The 15,732-nt window shown below is 37.4% G+C and overlaps 1 protein-coding gene across 1 annotated transcript in view; it reads right to left on the minus strand.

Annotated features, from left to right (window-relative positions):
* LOC121374415 overlaps positions 1 to 15,732 on the minus strand; it is a 60,137-nt gene that overhangs the window by 30,835 nt on the left and 13,570 nt on the right. Inside the window, exons 13-21 of the mRNA XM_041501516.1 lie at positions 15,066 to 15,291; positions 14,226 to 14,350; positions 12,022 to 12,242; positions 9,964 to 10,122; positions 8,996 to 9,226; positions 5,943 to 7,483; positions 5,517 to 5,606; positions 4,589 to 4,997; positions 780 to 1,759 (exon numbers count right to left, since the gene is read on the minus strand). Coding sequence (XP_041357450.1) covers positions 780 to 1,759; positions 4,589 to 4,997; positions 5,517 to 5,606; positions 5,943 to 7,483; positions 8,996 to 9,226; positions 9,964 to 10,122; positions 12,022 to 12,242; positions 14,226 to 14,350; positions 15,066 to 15,291 — 3,982 coding nt within the window. The remainder of the gene's footprint in view (positions 1 to 779; positions 1,760 to 4,588; positions 4,998 to 5,516; positions 5,607 to 5,942; positions 7,484 to 8,995; positions 9,227 to 9,963; positions 10,123 to 12,021; positions 12,243 to 14,225; positions 14,351 to 15,065; positions 15,292 to 15,732) is intronic.

Consider the following 15,732-nt stretch of genomic DNA (forward strand, 5'->3'; position numbering starts at 1 on the left):
TTGATCAATGCTTGATGAACTTAATCAGAACATCATCACTGGAATAAACAGTTATAACCAATAGGTTTTTAGTCTTGATGCAATAAAGTGTCAATGCAATAAAATAAATACTGCATATTGATATTAATACAAGCGTAAACAGTGAATTGTAACTTACAGATGAAATAAAATTAGAAAATTTGTTTCCAATTTTCATTATTAATTTAGGTTATGACTCAGGGTTGCATAGCATTGTTGTTGTGCTAGTACAATAAGTTGAATAAGACTATAAATAATGTTAGACGAGACACAAATTTCTAGTTCAATCAACCAACAGAAAGGTGCTAGAAAAACTGTCTATCACACGTTCCCTAAACGGTAATCTGCCCTTATCATTGGTTAGTTGGTCTTGTCATTTAGGAGGTAGATGGCCATTGCTACCTGTTCATTGTATCGTTCCCTAATCAAAGGTAGTATGTGACGTCACGTAATATGCAACACTGCATGCATACCTTCTAGTGAATATATAACAACTTTGAGCAGTCTTAACATCACGGTACAAAAATAAAATGCAGTGAATTTTATACTAATTATAGTAAAATTGTAAGTATGATTGAACAAGAAAATATTTTTGGCACGAGCCCTTTTGCAGATGGTTTTTTTTACACTCATCTCAAAAAGATCAATCCTTGAAGCTCACTAAAGCTCACTAAAGCTTGCTCCAAAGATTGATTTTCATGAGACTTGTGTCAGAAAAACAATCTACAAAAGGACTTGTGCCAAAAACTATTAGTCAATACCTTCTTTTTTCCTCATAATCTTCCCTGACTTTCTGGGTCTTGAGATCCACCCTCAGAAGTTGTTCCCCGAACCGCTGAGCATCCAGTTCGGTGTGATCATGTACAAGATGTTTGTGAAAATCTTGTAAATGCTTTTGCTTTTCCATCTCTTGCTTGTGAATTTCTTCTTCATGAGCCAAAACAGCACTAGGATCAACAAAGCGTCCAAACGAGGGTTGAATAACATTCATAAACTGTGTATCTGGTCTTGAAATTCTTAACAGTGGGATCCCAAATGGCCCAGATGGTATTGGATGTGATGGCATAGGAACTAGCGGCACATCACCAGCCGGACGTTGATGAGTAAGCACAGACTCTTGTGGTGCTGGAAATAGCGGGAAATGTTCTTCTGCTGGATTGTGGAAACTGTGGAACAGATTGCTGTGTGGGTATCCTCCATCCAGTCTCAACAGAGGCATCTTAGTGAAGCTAGACCCATAAGCTGGAGGCATGCTGTCCTCTGACCAAGCCTGAAGTGGAACTCTTGGTAAATGCAGATCCTCACTGCTGGTGTCTTTCTCTGCTGGAATTCGTAGAAACTTTGGAATGCGATCAGGTTCATACAGAGGAATGTCTCTCTCCTGGCTAAATGCAGGATAAACATTTGGATATCTTTCACTTCCTCTCAAAGCTGAGATATCAAGTGGTAATGATGAAAGATTTTCCTTGTTTTGAAGATATGCATTTCTGCCCCTGTGAGATAAATCCTGAAGTGACTGGAATTGGTGAGGTTCATCAACTCTCTGTTGAAGATTTTTCAATTCTTTCAGGATTCCTCTAACCTGGCTGCCTCTCCCTGCACCTCTCGATCTAGATGAGTGTAACTCTTCCACGTGTAAAGTTTTGTCCCCGTCCTTTATTCCTGTCCGACTTCCTATTGATGTCTCTTGGTCTGGATCATCAATGGCTCCCATCATTGCCATCAGACTTTTATGCTGAACCTGAAATAATAAAAACTCAATTTTTATATCAGAAATACATAACTCCAAGTAACTACAATATTTATATTATTCGAAGTTACGGGACAGCAGCTATTGCAAAAAGCTTGACACAAATCAAATAAAATGTTTGATGAATATTAGAATATTACAAAATTTAAATAAAATCATTCTGTCAAATTTCAGACCAATAAAACACAGTTTAATTAGTTATACACACAACACACCATGACATAAAAATTACGAATAAAAACCAATTCATGTGAAGTAGACTCAAATATATGCATATTCATAACTGGGGTTGGGGGACGTACTTCTTTTGGGGAAGCTGTGCCCATTCCACATATGGTCCAAAACATTTACTTTTTTGTTGTACTATACAGGGCATAAAATTTGGCACAAACAATTTTGTTGTTTGTTTGTCGGTTATGCAAAACCAATATCAACATAAACGATGGATCATTCATGCAAAAGCTGTATTCATTCGTTATAAAATGTATTAAAAAAAATCACTGTTTTTGGAAGAAAATAAGCTGTTTGGAAATTAAAGAGACTGTCGTGAGTTTCAACCATAGCAAGAGTTCCGTCTCCCCCTTCCCCAACAAAATAATCATGTATCCTGCTTTTTTCTTGATTTTTTAAAAAGTATCTTACCTTAAACATGTTTTAAATGTAAAATACTACACGCATAAAATCATTCAGGATTTCCTATGACTTAATTATTTCAAATTTCGTTTAGCGGGTGGAAGAAGGTACACAATTTGGCACGAACGATTTTATCGTTCGTCTGTAGGTTATGCAAAACCAATTGAATATCAACATAGACGAATCATTTGTGCAAAAGCTGTAATCACTCATCAGAAAATTCAAACAAACGTGTGTCAATGTTTTGAAAAACTGCGTGCACTGGGAAATCTCTGACCTTAATGTACGTCATATATGCTTGATGGTAATGTTCTAACCAGCTTTTTCTCCATCATTCAACGTGTCCAGTTATTTCCTTCATGACACCGTCTACTTTCATTATAAAATGCTATCTGCGTTAGCACACCATCGACAATTTTTACAATTTACAAAAGTTTGCTGAAATTCTCAGTTCTGACATCACGATATTCAGTGTTTGAAGTACGTCACAGAACCTTTATGGGTAGTTTCTTAAAATATTATATTATATACTGCTACCGTTAGATTGATTTAGTTTAAAACCCATTTTGCCTGTCACAAGCATATGTACCTTGTATTACGAACATGCACCGCGGTGCACAAGATCTCGTGCCAAAGTATATTTTCGTATTTATGATAGGAGAAAAGCTACGAAAATCGATCATCTTAGATTCTAGTTAAAATATTGTTGCCCATTAACCTTTTCTTTTGTATCTGAACTACCGAAGAAAATCGTTTGTGTAAACACTAAAACCACACAAACGACATATTGGTTGTCTGAAAAATTCAAATTTTATGCCCTAACTGTATATACAGTCAAACTTCGTTAACTCGAAGTTGAAGGGGACGACGAAATAGTTCGAGTTTCAGGGAGTTCGAGTGTTCGAAATTCGTACAGCAGACCTCAAAGTGAAACTGCATTGCAGTATTATCATTTCGTTGATATCGGATGTTAGCACATTTCTTCTGTGTATATGATAAAACTAAGTCAATATTAACAGAAACGAGATAAATCCGATCAATTTGACGTACATCTCTATGTACTTTTATTGTATTAATTGACAGTAAAGTAAAAAAAAAAACCCGAAAACTGAAAGCACATACTTACATATAACCGGAAGTAAGCGATAAATTAAAGTTGATATATTTTTCAAATGTCAAAACAAGGCGGAACGTAACGTTGTAATAAATTAAAATACTGAATGTCGATTAGCACTAAGTACGTTTGTTTACCAAATAAAAAATACACAATATAAATAGCAAAATTATTGTAAATCACAAAAATCATTTTAAAAACCCTCACTAACATAGCGAGACATAACATAACAAATCAAAACGCTGTATGCCAAATAGCACTAGGTTATGTACTTTTTTTTTTTAACATATAAAACATTCACAACAGTACAAAATAATGTATAGCCCTCAAATCACAAAGTACAAAGAGCAGAACTATCGTTTAAGAGAAAAAACAAACAGCGTTAATTGTTATTACAACAGTTCTTTGAAGATTACAAGACTATCCGTACTTTGTGTAATGAGGCCCGCTGCCGTGTACAAACACCGACAACCCCATGCAGGCATGTAGGATCATTTCATTCCGCATAGTCGGCGATCTATTATTCTGTAATTACCGCGTGTATCATCGATAGACGAGACCAGTCGGCTTGGGTGACAATTAATTTTTCTTTAAAGTAAAAGGCTCAGTCACTCCACAAACTTCGAGTTTTGGAAGTGCAATATCCCTTATTTTTTTATGGTGGGACTACAAAATTACTTTGAGATAAGAGTTTTTCGAATGTTCGAAGTTTGAGTGTTCGAAGTCTGTTATTACTAGTTTGTATAGCAGTTCGGCCGGGACCGCCGTTTCACTTCGAGAGATCGACGTTTACGAAAGATCGAAGTTTGAGTTATCGAAGGTCGACTGTATATTTAATTTTTAAAATGTGTTTGTGCCTCCCACCCCTACTTCACATATTGTTGCTATGGCCCAAACAATATCTAAGAATAATACTGAATCATTCTGTGCATCTGAGATCTGTCTTCACAGTTAAATACACAATGATATGATGGGACAAGTGTATACAAGTAGCAAACAGATGAACAAGCTTAATGCTATATGCCCCTTGGACCTGTATGTGGTAGTTGAAATGGTCTAAGATAGATGCATACCTCCATTATTCTTCTCATCTCAGTCCTCACTATGTTCTGAAGCTGATGAGCTAAGTCACCCGTACCAGACACTTGTTGTGCTGTGGTCAGCTGTGATCGACCTCGGTGCGGACTTGATGGACTGCGTCCTGTGTGAGGACTTGGAGATCTACTTGGAGAGTGGCGAGGACTTGATGGATTGCGCCCTGTGTGAGGACTTGGAGATCGACTCTGAGAGCGATGTGCACTCAAAGAAGCTTGATGATTCAAGCTTCCTTTCAGTGATGACGATTTTCTAAGTTTATCTACTGGAGACCTGCTAGAAAACAGTCTGGAGCCGTGTCGTCTGTCAGGAGATTCTCCATGTTGTAAAAGTGTACGTCTTAACATGGACTGAGAGATACTTTCCTGTCTGTTGGGGCTTCCAGTTCTGTAAACACAATAAATGAAAACTTATGAATAACTTACGACAATATTTAGTACAAACTGTATAGATTTGCATAAAAACTGACAATTATTGTTGATTTTGTATCACATTTATTCTGTGGGTTTTTTTTTATATATTTATTAATTTCTACTTTTTTAGCGAACTCTGCTACTAGAATGTATGTGAATTAAGTATATGCCATATTTCTTAGTGAGAAATTAGTACAAATTATTTTATCAATATATTTAATACTGGAACTTAACTCAATGTAGTGGAGTGGATCATGGTTTTGTCAATGTAAAATAATACAATCTGACATAATCAAACAAGTAAATAACTGGCAATATTTTAATAGCATTACAATATGTAATTTTTACAGCCAATAATAAAGAAGTAAAAATTAATGCACACATAAAACAAATTATAATTAAAAAAAAGATAAAAAGATTTAAAAATAAAATAATAAAAATTAAAAAAAAAAAAAAAAAACTAATATTCTTTTTAAAACCTGTATTTATTTACCTTTTTAAGGATTGGTAGGTAGCACGAAGCTCTGCATTTAAATCTTCAGTGTCCAAAGAACTCACTTCAAGAGAACTACTATCTTCAGGCCTAAAACAAATACAGTGTGCATGTAAGGCCATAAAACAACTTCAATGTGTGGATTTCACATATTAAGTATATCATCCACTTTTTGTATTGTTCACAGAAAAAAAAAATTTAGTCACATTAAGGGAAATTATATACCAAAAAAAAAAAAAAAAAAAAAAAAAAAAAAAACCAAAAAACTTATGTTAAAAATATTCATACATATATATAACTTTTGCATAAAACCCAGACTTTACAAATTAACTGTAATGCACTAAAAATGAAAACATATGGTCTCAGAAAACACAAAGACTTTAATACATGTGATTTATGCATTAAATTAAATTATTTTTTATTTACCCATTCAGCAGCTGTTTATAAGCTGTCTGCACACTTTGTTCTTCGAGTAAATCGGATCTGTTCAGCACTGAACCACTGTCTGGACTGCCACCTTTGCTACTCTGTTGAGGAGAAAGGCTCCTTGACCTCTGCAGGGATGATCTCAATGGCGTCTGCCTTTGTTTGGAAATGGATGACCGAGATCTCAATGAATCATTTGGACTGCCAGTTTTTGTGCGGTCAATGTGTTTAATTCTTTTCTTCTGCAATCTGTTGTCCAGTGGGTTCGGATGTGGCGGACAGACTGGCATCAACCTGTTTGGGTTGTACTTGTGTTCTAACAGCCACACAGACAGGAGAATCAGTTGAGCGGGAATGGAGATCTTAATCCTTGGCCTGAACTCAAACTTCTGCTCTCTGGATCCCATTCCCAGAGAGTGAAGTTTTTTATTCCAAGCCTCCAGCCACTCGAGACGTTTTGCCAAGGGCATGTACTTCCTTCCAAAGTTGACGTTCAAACTCCACCCATGGTGTTCCGGATGTTCTGGTTGTTTGTACAGAGCCTCTTCAGAGTGAGAGAACCGTGCTGCAAGCTCGCTCAAATTCTGCTGACTGCCCTTCACTCGATTTCTCTCACTGACACTGACATAATCCACCAGGTCATCAGAGCTATTCTCACCGGCGATATTTGTAACACTTCTACTACGAAACAATCCCTCGGCTTTCATCAGGTCCTCTTTGGAATGATCTGCAAACAGATGTCTCGGACATTCTTTGCGGAGGTTCTGGATGTCCTCTCTCCTTTGTACATTGTGTGTCCTGTCCTGGGATGATTTCAGCACAACAAGTGAATGCTTCTTCTCCGCACTGCCAGAAGATTTTTCTGCAAATGCAGACAACTGAAGTGAAGAAATCTCATCAACCCAAGGAGCCAACAGTGGATAATTTTTAACACTTAGTTGCTGTGGTTCATTTTCAAGCAAACGTGCAAAACATACTGAAGCAAAGGTGTCGAGAAACTCAAAATAAAAAAGTCTTGTCTCAAATGGTCTGGAACCGATGTTCAGTTTGCTCTGAGAATGATTATCACTTGGATCGAAGACAAATTCACTGTAACTGCCAAAACATTTGCTTTTCTTCTTCAAAACTTTGCCCATAATTTGACTCTGTTTGTGAAAATACACAGACAGTGATTTCCCTCTCGGAGAAGCATCGAAGAATGTGACCGATTTACGTCCATCATTAGCATCATCTTCGGCACATTCTTTAGCCGATTTGCCGTCATCCTCAGGTTTGACAATAACCATCTGCCAGTCAAAGAGAATCTTATCCAGTTTCTCCTGAACCTCTGCATCCAGGTTTTCCATGTCGTAAAAAAATTCAGCAAGGATGTCTGCAACATCTTCCCGCTGAGGCAACTCCATAAGAAGTGACAAGACGATCTTGTATATGCTCCCTTCATCTGGCAGGAATCGGCTGAAGGCCAGAAGGTTGACGGCCCACTGCAGGTTGGTGAAGCATTCCTTCATCCACTTCTCATGCTCAGTCCGCTCCCAGTCAGTCTGTAATAATACACATATATATTACCCATATGGTTAAAATATCTTGGTTCCTATCAAAGTGTTACGCCACACTAGAAAGTCAAGTTGGATGTAAACTTCGACATCACATGATGACGTCATTGATTGACAACTACAGTCTGACTTGAAAGTCAACCAAATGTTTTGAGAAATGAAAATTATTTCACTTGACACATAAACATGATAAACTAGGATGTAAAGTGGAACGTAAACTTCGACATCACACGATGACCTCATTGACTGAGCACTACAATCTTACTCGAATGTCAACCAAATTTTGTGAAAAATGAAAATGATTTCAATGTGATACCCTTTAAAAACAAGAATTTCACTGAATTAAATGTCTCGCCTACCAAAAACTACTTTGATGCACTGTGATGAAGACTTATAGGTGCAACTATAAACCAAGTTTTATCAGTTAAAACTGGCCTCGGTGGTGTAGTGGTTATGCCATCGGACTTCTGGCTGGTAGGTACTGGGTTAGTATCCCACCTGAGGCAATGGGGGATTTTTCATGCCAGTACTGGCTCCAATCCAGAGTGAGTGCATCGCTAGGCTCAATGGGTAGGTGTAAGGCCACATACACAGTTTCACCCACTTCACTGGTGCGCTTATGGGTGTGTCTCCAGAGTATATGACCCCACATGGGGGATGATTACCCGGCATGCACTGCAGATTCCGTGTACCCCGGGCTCGGGTGATACCGAGATAGCTCAACTGACAGCTAGCGAGGAGCACTGACCTGTCAAGTAGTCCTATACCAAAATGAAATACTGTGGCTTCAACAGTCATCTTATCATCATCCATGTTTGTAATGTCCAAAATACAAACAAAAATTCTTTGTCTCTGTGTTAAATGTTTGTGGCGGGTTTTTTTTTAATAATTTTATTTACTGTGTGAGAAACTGATGCAATCGCAAAACCTTTATGCAAAAATTGATGCCATTTATGCCACTGCCATCGGGAAAGTAATACCTATATCTCGCCTTTTTACTTTGTAAAGGCGAGACAATTAAAGCTAAAAGGACTATACCACATAATTTTTCAGCATTTCAGATCAAATCTAATCAACTTTGTTATATTATTTTATCTAAAAAAAAACTGAAATCAGATCAAATATTTAAAATTACATTGATTTCTTGTTTATATAATTGTTTGTATTCTATTCTTTGTGCTGAGTTTCTGGGAGGACTAGAATCTGGATTTCAGAAAAATATAGAGGCTTTTCATCACTGTATCACAAAGACAAGTATGCACTTATACATGAACGCATGCATACACACATCTCTTGGTACATGCAAAATACATGTGTTACTACAATAAAACTTCTGATGACAATATTACTTGACACAATTTTTACCTTCTTAATTATGCCATCCGTTGGTAAAATTTACCCCCCCCCCCCCCCCACCTTCCTGTAAACAAATATCTTTGAACTGATGCTAGTGTTAATGAATTCAGGTGCACATTCTCGGTTTTACAAAACTCAGCTAACCTTTGTATAATCTTGATAACTGATCTTTTCAAGGTACTTCTCCCTATTCCGGAGGTTTTGAGACAGCATGTCACGTGAATGTATCATCCACATGATGGTGCAGAAATCTCGGAAACCTTGCAATACAGTCTGCACTGATTTGGAGTTGTCATGTAACGACAGTGGTGTTTGCACTGACAAGAACTGTTCTAGCATCTCGGGTAACTCACAACACGGGCCTTCTGTATTTGCCTGTAAGGAAAACAAACAAGAATTGTTGTCAGTTCATAACACACAATCTAACATGTCTGTATGAAATGTTGCATATTTAATGACTAGAACCACTTTTTTCTGCCCAAAGCCATTCATTAACTATTTAGTTAGCTAGAGCCTGCCATAATTCAAGAAAATTAATATTTGTTTAACAACACCTCGGCACATTTTAATCTACAACTAACAGCTGGTTATTATGACATTTAGTCAATACAGCACAAACCTGCAGCCATATAGGCTATTCCTAACAATAAAGTAACAAGAGACTTTCTACATTCACTTTCCCACACATAGCATCGACTTTCCTACACAAAGCACAGCACATACCACGGCCTTTGGTATACTAATCATGGGGCACTGCTTGGGAAAAACCAACAATGGGACTGCAGCTGAGGGGATTTGATGCTACAACCCAAACAGCCAAGACAAGCGCTGTACCAACCAAGTGAAATCTCAGCCCATCTGATGATTCATGAGCTGAAAGGCAATTGCCCCATAACCAAGACATGTTATTACCACAATGTTTGACGGGTCTTGGTGGTGTGGTGGGTACCGTCTCCCACCCAGAGCAAGTTTAACGACTGAATAGTCACAACACCGACTTCTCTCTCACTAACCACTAACAACTAACCCTCTGTCCTGGAAAGACAACCCATATTGGATATAAGCCCCAAAAATAAGTATAAACAAACAAACAAGCACAATGACAATGTTACCTTAAAGCTACACGCCTTCTCCTGGATGTTGTTCAGTGCGTTCACATACCAGCTAATCACCGACAGTGACAGATGGCTGGCTTTAAGAACAGCCAGAATCAACTGAATGATGGAGGCAGCTCTTCTTCTTAGCATTATCTCCCTTTTCTCTGCCGCAGACTGTGGATTATTCTGTTTTAAACAAATAATAAAATAAGAGGTGAATAAATAATAAATCAGATCAAAGTTTCACAAAAAGAAATCACATAACTAAGATGTGGACTTACAACCGTCCTGATGGCATAGTGGTTAAGACATTAGCCTAAAAGGCTTGTAGGTAAGGGGTTTGTATACCAGTAACGGCTCTAGCCCATCTGAGTTTAACAGTTCAATAGGGAAGGAAGGAAATGTTTTATTTAACAATGCACTCAACACATTTTATTTATGGTTATATGGCATCAGACATACGTTTAAGGACCACACAGATATAGAGAGAGGAAACCCGCTGTCGCCACTTCATGAGCTACTCTTTCCTATTAGCAGCAAGGGATCTTTTACATGCACCATCCCACAGACAGGATAGTACATACCACAGCCTTTGTTACACCAGTCGTGGCAGCTCATCAGGGAGACAATGAGGCCATTACACCGACTTCTCTCTCATTAACAACTAACCATTAATCTCTGTCCTCTACAGACAGTTACGGTGTGTGCCCAGGACAGTGTGCTTGAACTTGAACTGGAACTTAATACACACATGACGATCATGTTAAAATGTATATTTAACAGAACATATTAATACCTGGTCTGTGGACAGTAGAGTGGTGGTGCTGGCAGGTAGAAGTCTAGAGGAACATCATGTTAAAATGTATATTTAACAGAACATATTAATACCTGGTATGTGGGCTGTGGATAGTAGAGTGGTGGTGCTGGCAGGTAGAAGTCTTGAGGAACATCATGTTAAAATGTATATTTAACAGAACATATTAATACCTGGTCTGTAGGCTGTGGATGGTGGTGCTGGCAGGTAGAAGTCTTGGTTAAAATGGTGCTGGACAGTGGTGGTGTGGCAGGTAAGTCTTGAGGAACATCATGTTAAAATGTATATTTAACAGAACATATTAATACCTGGTCTGTGGACAGTAGAGTGGTGGTGCTGGCAGGTAGAAGTCTTGAGGAACATCATGTTAAAATGTATATTTAACAGAACATATTAATACCTGGTCTGTGGACAGTAGAGTGGTGGTGCTGGCAGGTAGAAGTCTTGAGGAACATCATGTTAAAATGTATATTTAACAGAACATATTAATACCTGGTCTGTGGACAGTAGAGTGGTGGTGCTGGCAGGTAGAAGTCTTGAGGAACATCATGTTAAAATGTATATTTAACAGAACATATTAATACCTGGTCTGTGGGCTGTGGACAGTAGAGTGGTGGTGCTGGCAGGTAGAAGTCTTGTGGAACATCATGTTAAAATGTTTAACAGAACATATTAATACCTGGTATGTGGGCTGTGGACAGTAGAGCTGTGGTGCTGGCAGGTAGAAGTCTTGAGGAACATCATGTTAAAATGTATATTTAACAGAACATATTAATACCTGGTATGTGGGCTGTGGACAGTAGAGTGGTGGTGCTGGCAGGTAGAAGTCTTGAGGAACATCATGTTAAAATGTATATTTAACAGAACATATTAATACCTGGTCTGTGGACAGTAGAGTGGTGGTGCTGGCAGGTAGAAGTCTTGAGGAACATCATGTTAAAATGTATATTTAACAGAACATATTAATACCTGGTCTGTGGACAGTAGAGTGGTGGTGCTGGCAGGTAGAAGTCTTGTGGAACATCATGTTAAAATGTATATTTAACAGAACATATTAATACCTGGTATGTGGGCTGTGGACAGTAGAGTGGTGGTGCTGGCAGGTAGAAGTCTTGAGGAACATCATGTTAAAATGTATATTTAACAGAACATATTAATACCTGGTCTGTGGGCTGTGGACAGTAGAGCGGTGGTGCTGGCAGGTAGAAGTCTTGAGGAACATCATGTTAAAATGTATATTTAACAGAACATATTAATACCTGGTCTGTGGGCTGTGGACAGTAGAGCGGTGGTGCTGGCAGGTAGAAGTCTTGAGGAACAATGGTCTGGAAGTTTGAAACCAGCGTTCTGAGACTGTCTACCAACTCAGTGAACAGCCAGGGTACGATGTCCACCCTGCTGACAACGGCTGTTGTCATGATGTCCTCCAGAGTCTGGGTCAACTGATGTAGGTCCGTTGTGTTATCAACTATGATCGTGTCTGGAGTAGAATAAAGGAGTAAACATCAGGATTCCAAAACATGACCATTTGAATTTTTACATGTACTGTCTGCTAACGGTGTAAGAATAATAACATTACTCAGTTGGAAACAAAACATTACTAGCAACTTGACAAATACTGTAAAATGAGTATTATTTGTGTGTTTGTAATTTTCACATTTTTCGTGTTTTTAATTTAACTTCGAAAATTACACTTATGCGAATAGGCCTAATTGCTGAAGAAAAAAAAAAGAAGAAGAAGAAGACAAATGCAACACTACATTTACTCACAATACTTGTATCACCAATATGGTCAAACAATAAACACAAGACACAGCCAAATTTGTTTTGTTCCAAAATAGAATTTAGACAACATACTATTCACTCAGTCCTGCTTGCTATTTTTAACTGGCCAATCAAAATAAGGGACACTAACTGTTTTGTGAAAGTTCTGATAAATGTCAACCACAAGATGATGCCTTTTTTCAGTATTAGTGTATAGGAACAAAACTATTAAAACATTTTTAACAAATAGCACAAGTGTTTATCTTTATTTCTTCACACTTGCTGGAGTATTGATTGATCTACATCTTGGATTACATTCATTATTAGTATGTGCTATGCAGTCACCCGTGGATAGGCCTAAAAGACGTGTCTTAGCAACACTCTTTTTATCAGCCGATTCGCTCAGAATGAGATACTATTAAGTGTTAGACTACTAATACTCTAGTCTGTACCAAAATAGAATACTCTAGTCTGTACCAAAATAGAATACTCTAGTCTGTACCAAAATAGAATTCTCTAGTATGTACTCTAGTACTCTACTCAAAATAGAATACTCTAGTCTGTACCAAAATAGAATTCTCTAGTATGTACTCTAGTACTCTACTCAAAATAGAATACTCTAGTATGTACCAAAATAGAATTCTCTAGTATGTACCAAAATAGAATTCTCTAGTATGTACTCTAGTACTCTACTCCAAATAGAATACTCTAGTACTCTACTCAAAATAGAATACTCTAGTATGTACCAAAATAGAATTCTCTAGTATGAACTCTAGTACTCTACTCAAAATAGAATACTCTAGTATGTACCAAAATAGAATTCTCTAGTATGTACTCTAGTACTCTACTTAAAATAGAATACTCTAGCATGTACCAAAATAGAATTCTCTAGTATGTACCAAAATAGAATTCTCTAGTATGTACTCTAGTACTCTACTCCAAATAGAATACTCTAGTACTCTACTCCAAATAGAATACTCTAGTATGTACCAAAATAGAATACTCTAGTCTGTACCAAAATAGAATACTCTAGTATGTACTCTAGTACTCTACTCCAAATAGAATACTCTAGTACTCTACTCAAAATAGAATACTCTAGTATGTACCAAAATAGAATTCTTTAGTATGTACTCTAGTACTCTACTCAAAATAGAATACTCTATATATATGTTTACTTCCAAAAAGCTGTCAAAGAGATTGTGCTGGAGGTGTTCCCCACTCTCTTAACATGGAACAGCCTAGAAAATCCATTGTTTAATAGAAGAAAGTTTAAAGTTTGTTTTGTTTAACGACACTACTAGACCACATTGATTTATAAATAATCAGCTATTGGATGTCAGCTATTTGGTAATTGTGACATATAGTGCTAGAGAGGAAACCTGCTAATTTTTCATTAGTAGCTAGGGATCCTTTATATGCACCATACCAGACAGGATAGCACATACCACAGCCGTTGATATACCAGCTGTGGTGCACTGGCTGGAACGAGAAATAGCACAATGGGCACACTGACAGGGATTGATCCTGAGTTTAGCAGATGAATAAAATGGATTAACTTTTTACTGCGGGAAACTATGTAACAGTTGGGCCTGCTGGGTGTTGCTGGGGAGGACTCCTGGTATAAAAGGCAAAACTTAAATTAAATCTGCGTGTTTACAATAACTTATGTTGCATGTAGAATATAAATCCATGTAATTACCTTGTGTTAAAGTCTTTGAGTCAAATTGAGCATCTTTGTTGCCATGATTAATCAAGAGCTTTAACTTTCTCTGTAGAATGTTGCTTGGCGACAAGAATTCAGGAAGCAGCAGTGGTTTTCTTGGTCTAGAAAGATAAATAAATATATACTTTTTATTGTGAATATTGTTTCTGATTCTTACGACTAGTGTCATTTGTTTTTAAAGGCATACAATTTCCAAAAGCTTGGGTGTATGACTGACTGATTAAACATGTTAAAGCAAACATGAAAACAAAAACGGACAAAACTACAACCATTAACCCATTTGGTATTTATTTGATCAGGCTTTCTGCCAGAAAATAATTTGAGGGTACATAATAAAAACAAAACAGACAAAACTACACCCATTAAACCATGTGGTGTTTATTTGATCAGGCTTTCTGCCAGAAAATAATTTGAGGGTACATAATAAAAACAAAACAGACCATAAGGGCCCCTATTAGGTGCTTATGGGTTTGGAATGTTCTGAAATTGGATACTGCATTTTATGCACTTAGCCAAATACTAAACAGCAATTCTGTTACTGTAATCTATCTAAAGATTATAAAAATATATCCATTAATTCCTAAAGAAAGAGTCTGAACTACTCTTTTACAGAAAGGAGTCAAAAGCTGGTGGGCCTGTGGACACTATACTGATGCAGAGTTGCCCAGAATATGCATTGTCTTCTACCATTTGAAGATTCCTGCCCTCGCTGTCTCCCATTCCTGGCATCTTCCAAGGCCTATTGTCCCTTTGATAATACCAGTTAGGGGAGTACTGGTAGACATGTCGTTTCAGCAGAAAGTTATTTCAACTTACTTGTTGTAAACCGTGGGGGCAATAGCTCTGTGATGTGTACAAGCTACTGCCATGAGGAAAGATGCTTTCCAGTCTCCCAAGGTGTCTGCAAACCACGTGGCTTCACACACCAGGCCACTGAGCAACAGATACTCCAGAGTGCGCTGGACGTTCCAGACAGCACTCAGGTTGTTCTGTCGGATCAGTCTGCTGATGTCCTCATGGTACTGGAGAATAATCCGCTTGTCTACAAAACAAGACATAGATAAAATATAAAAATTGGTCTTCATTTTGGGGGAATTTACTGATATGTAACAGTCACAATTTGTATACATTTGTGTAATACTGAGAATAGATTTATACTAATTTGTTATTGTTAACAAAATTAATAATAGTTGTTATCATTAAAAACAATACAACCAACATAGTTTGATGCATAAATAATTTCTTTTGTCTTTATCATAGCTCAGGGCTTCTAGATTATGGTAGCCCCACTTCCATGGCTAGTGATATTTAGTGTTGGGCTAGTAAATACCCACTAGCCCAACGGCTAGTGGGAAAAAAAACCTTGTCAAATGCTGCAGTTACATATTTTGTAAAAATTAATACCCCCTCTTTCCACCCACAATCTAAGGATTTTAAAGCTCTATATCCCTTTTTAGGTGACATTTGATTATTACTATTAGTA

Source organism: Gigantopelta aegis, chromosome 6, assembly GCF_016097555.1.
Source record: "Gigantopelta aegis isolate Gae_Host chromosome 6, Gae_host_genome, whole genome shotgun sequence".
Taxonomy (NCBI): Eukaryota; Metazoa; Mollusca; class Gastropoda; order Neomphalida; family Peltospiridae; genus Gigantopelta; species Gigantopelta aegis.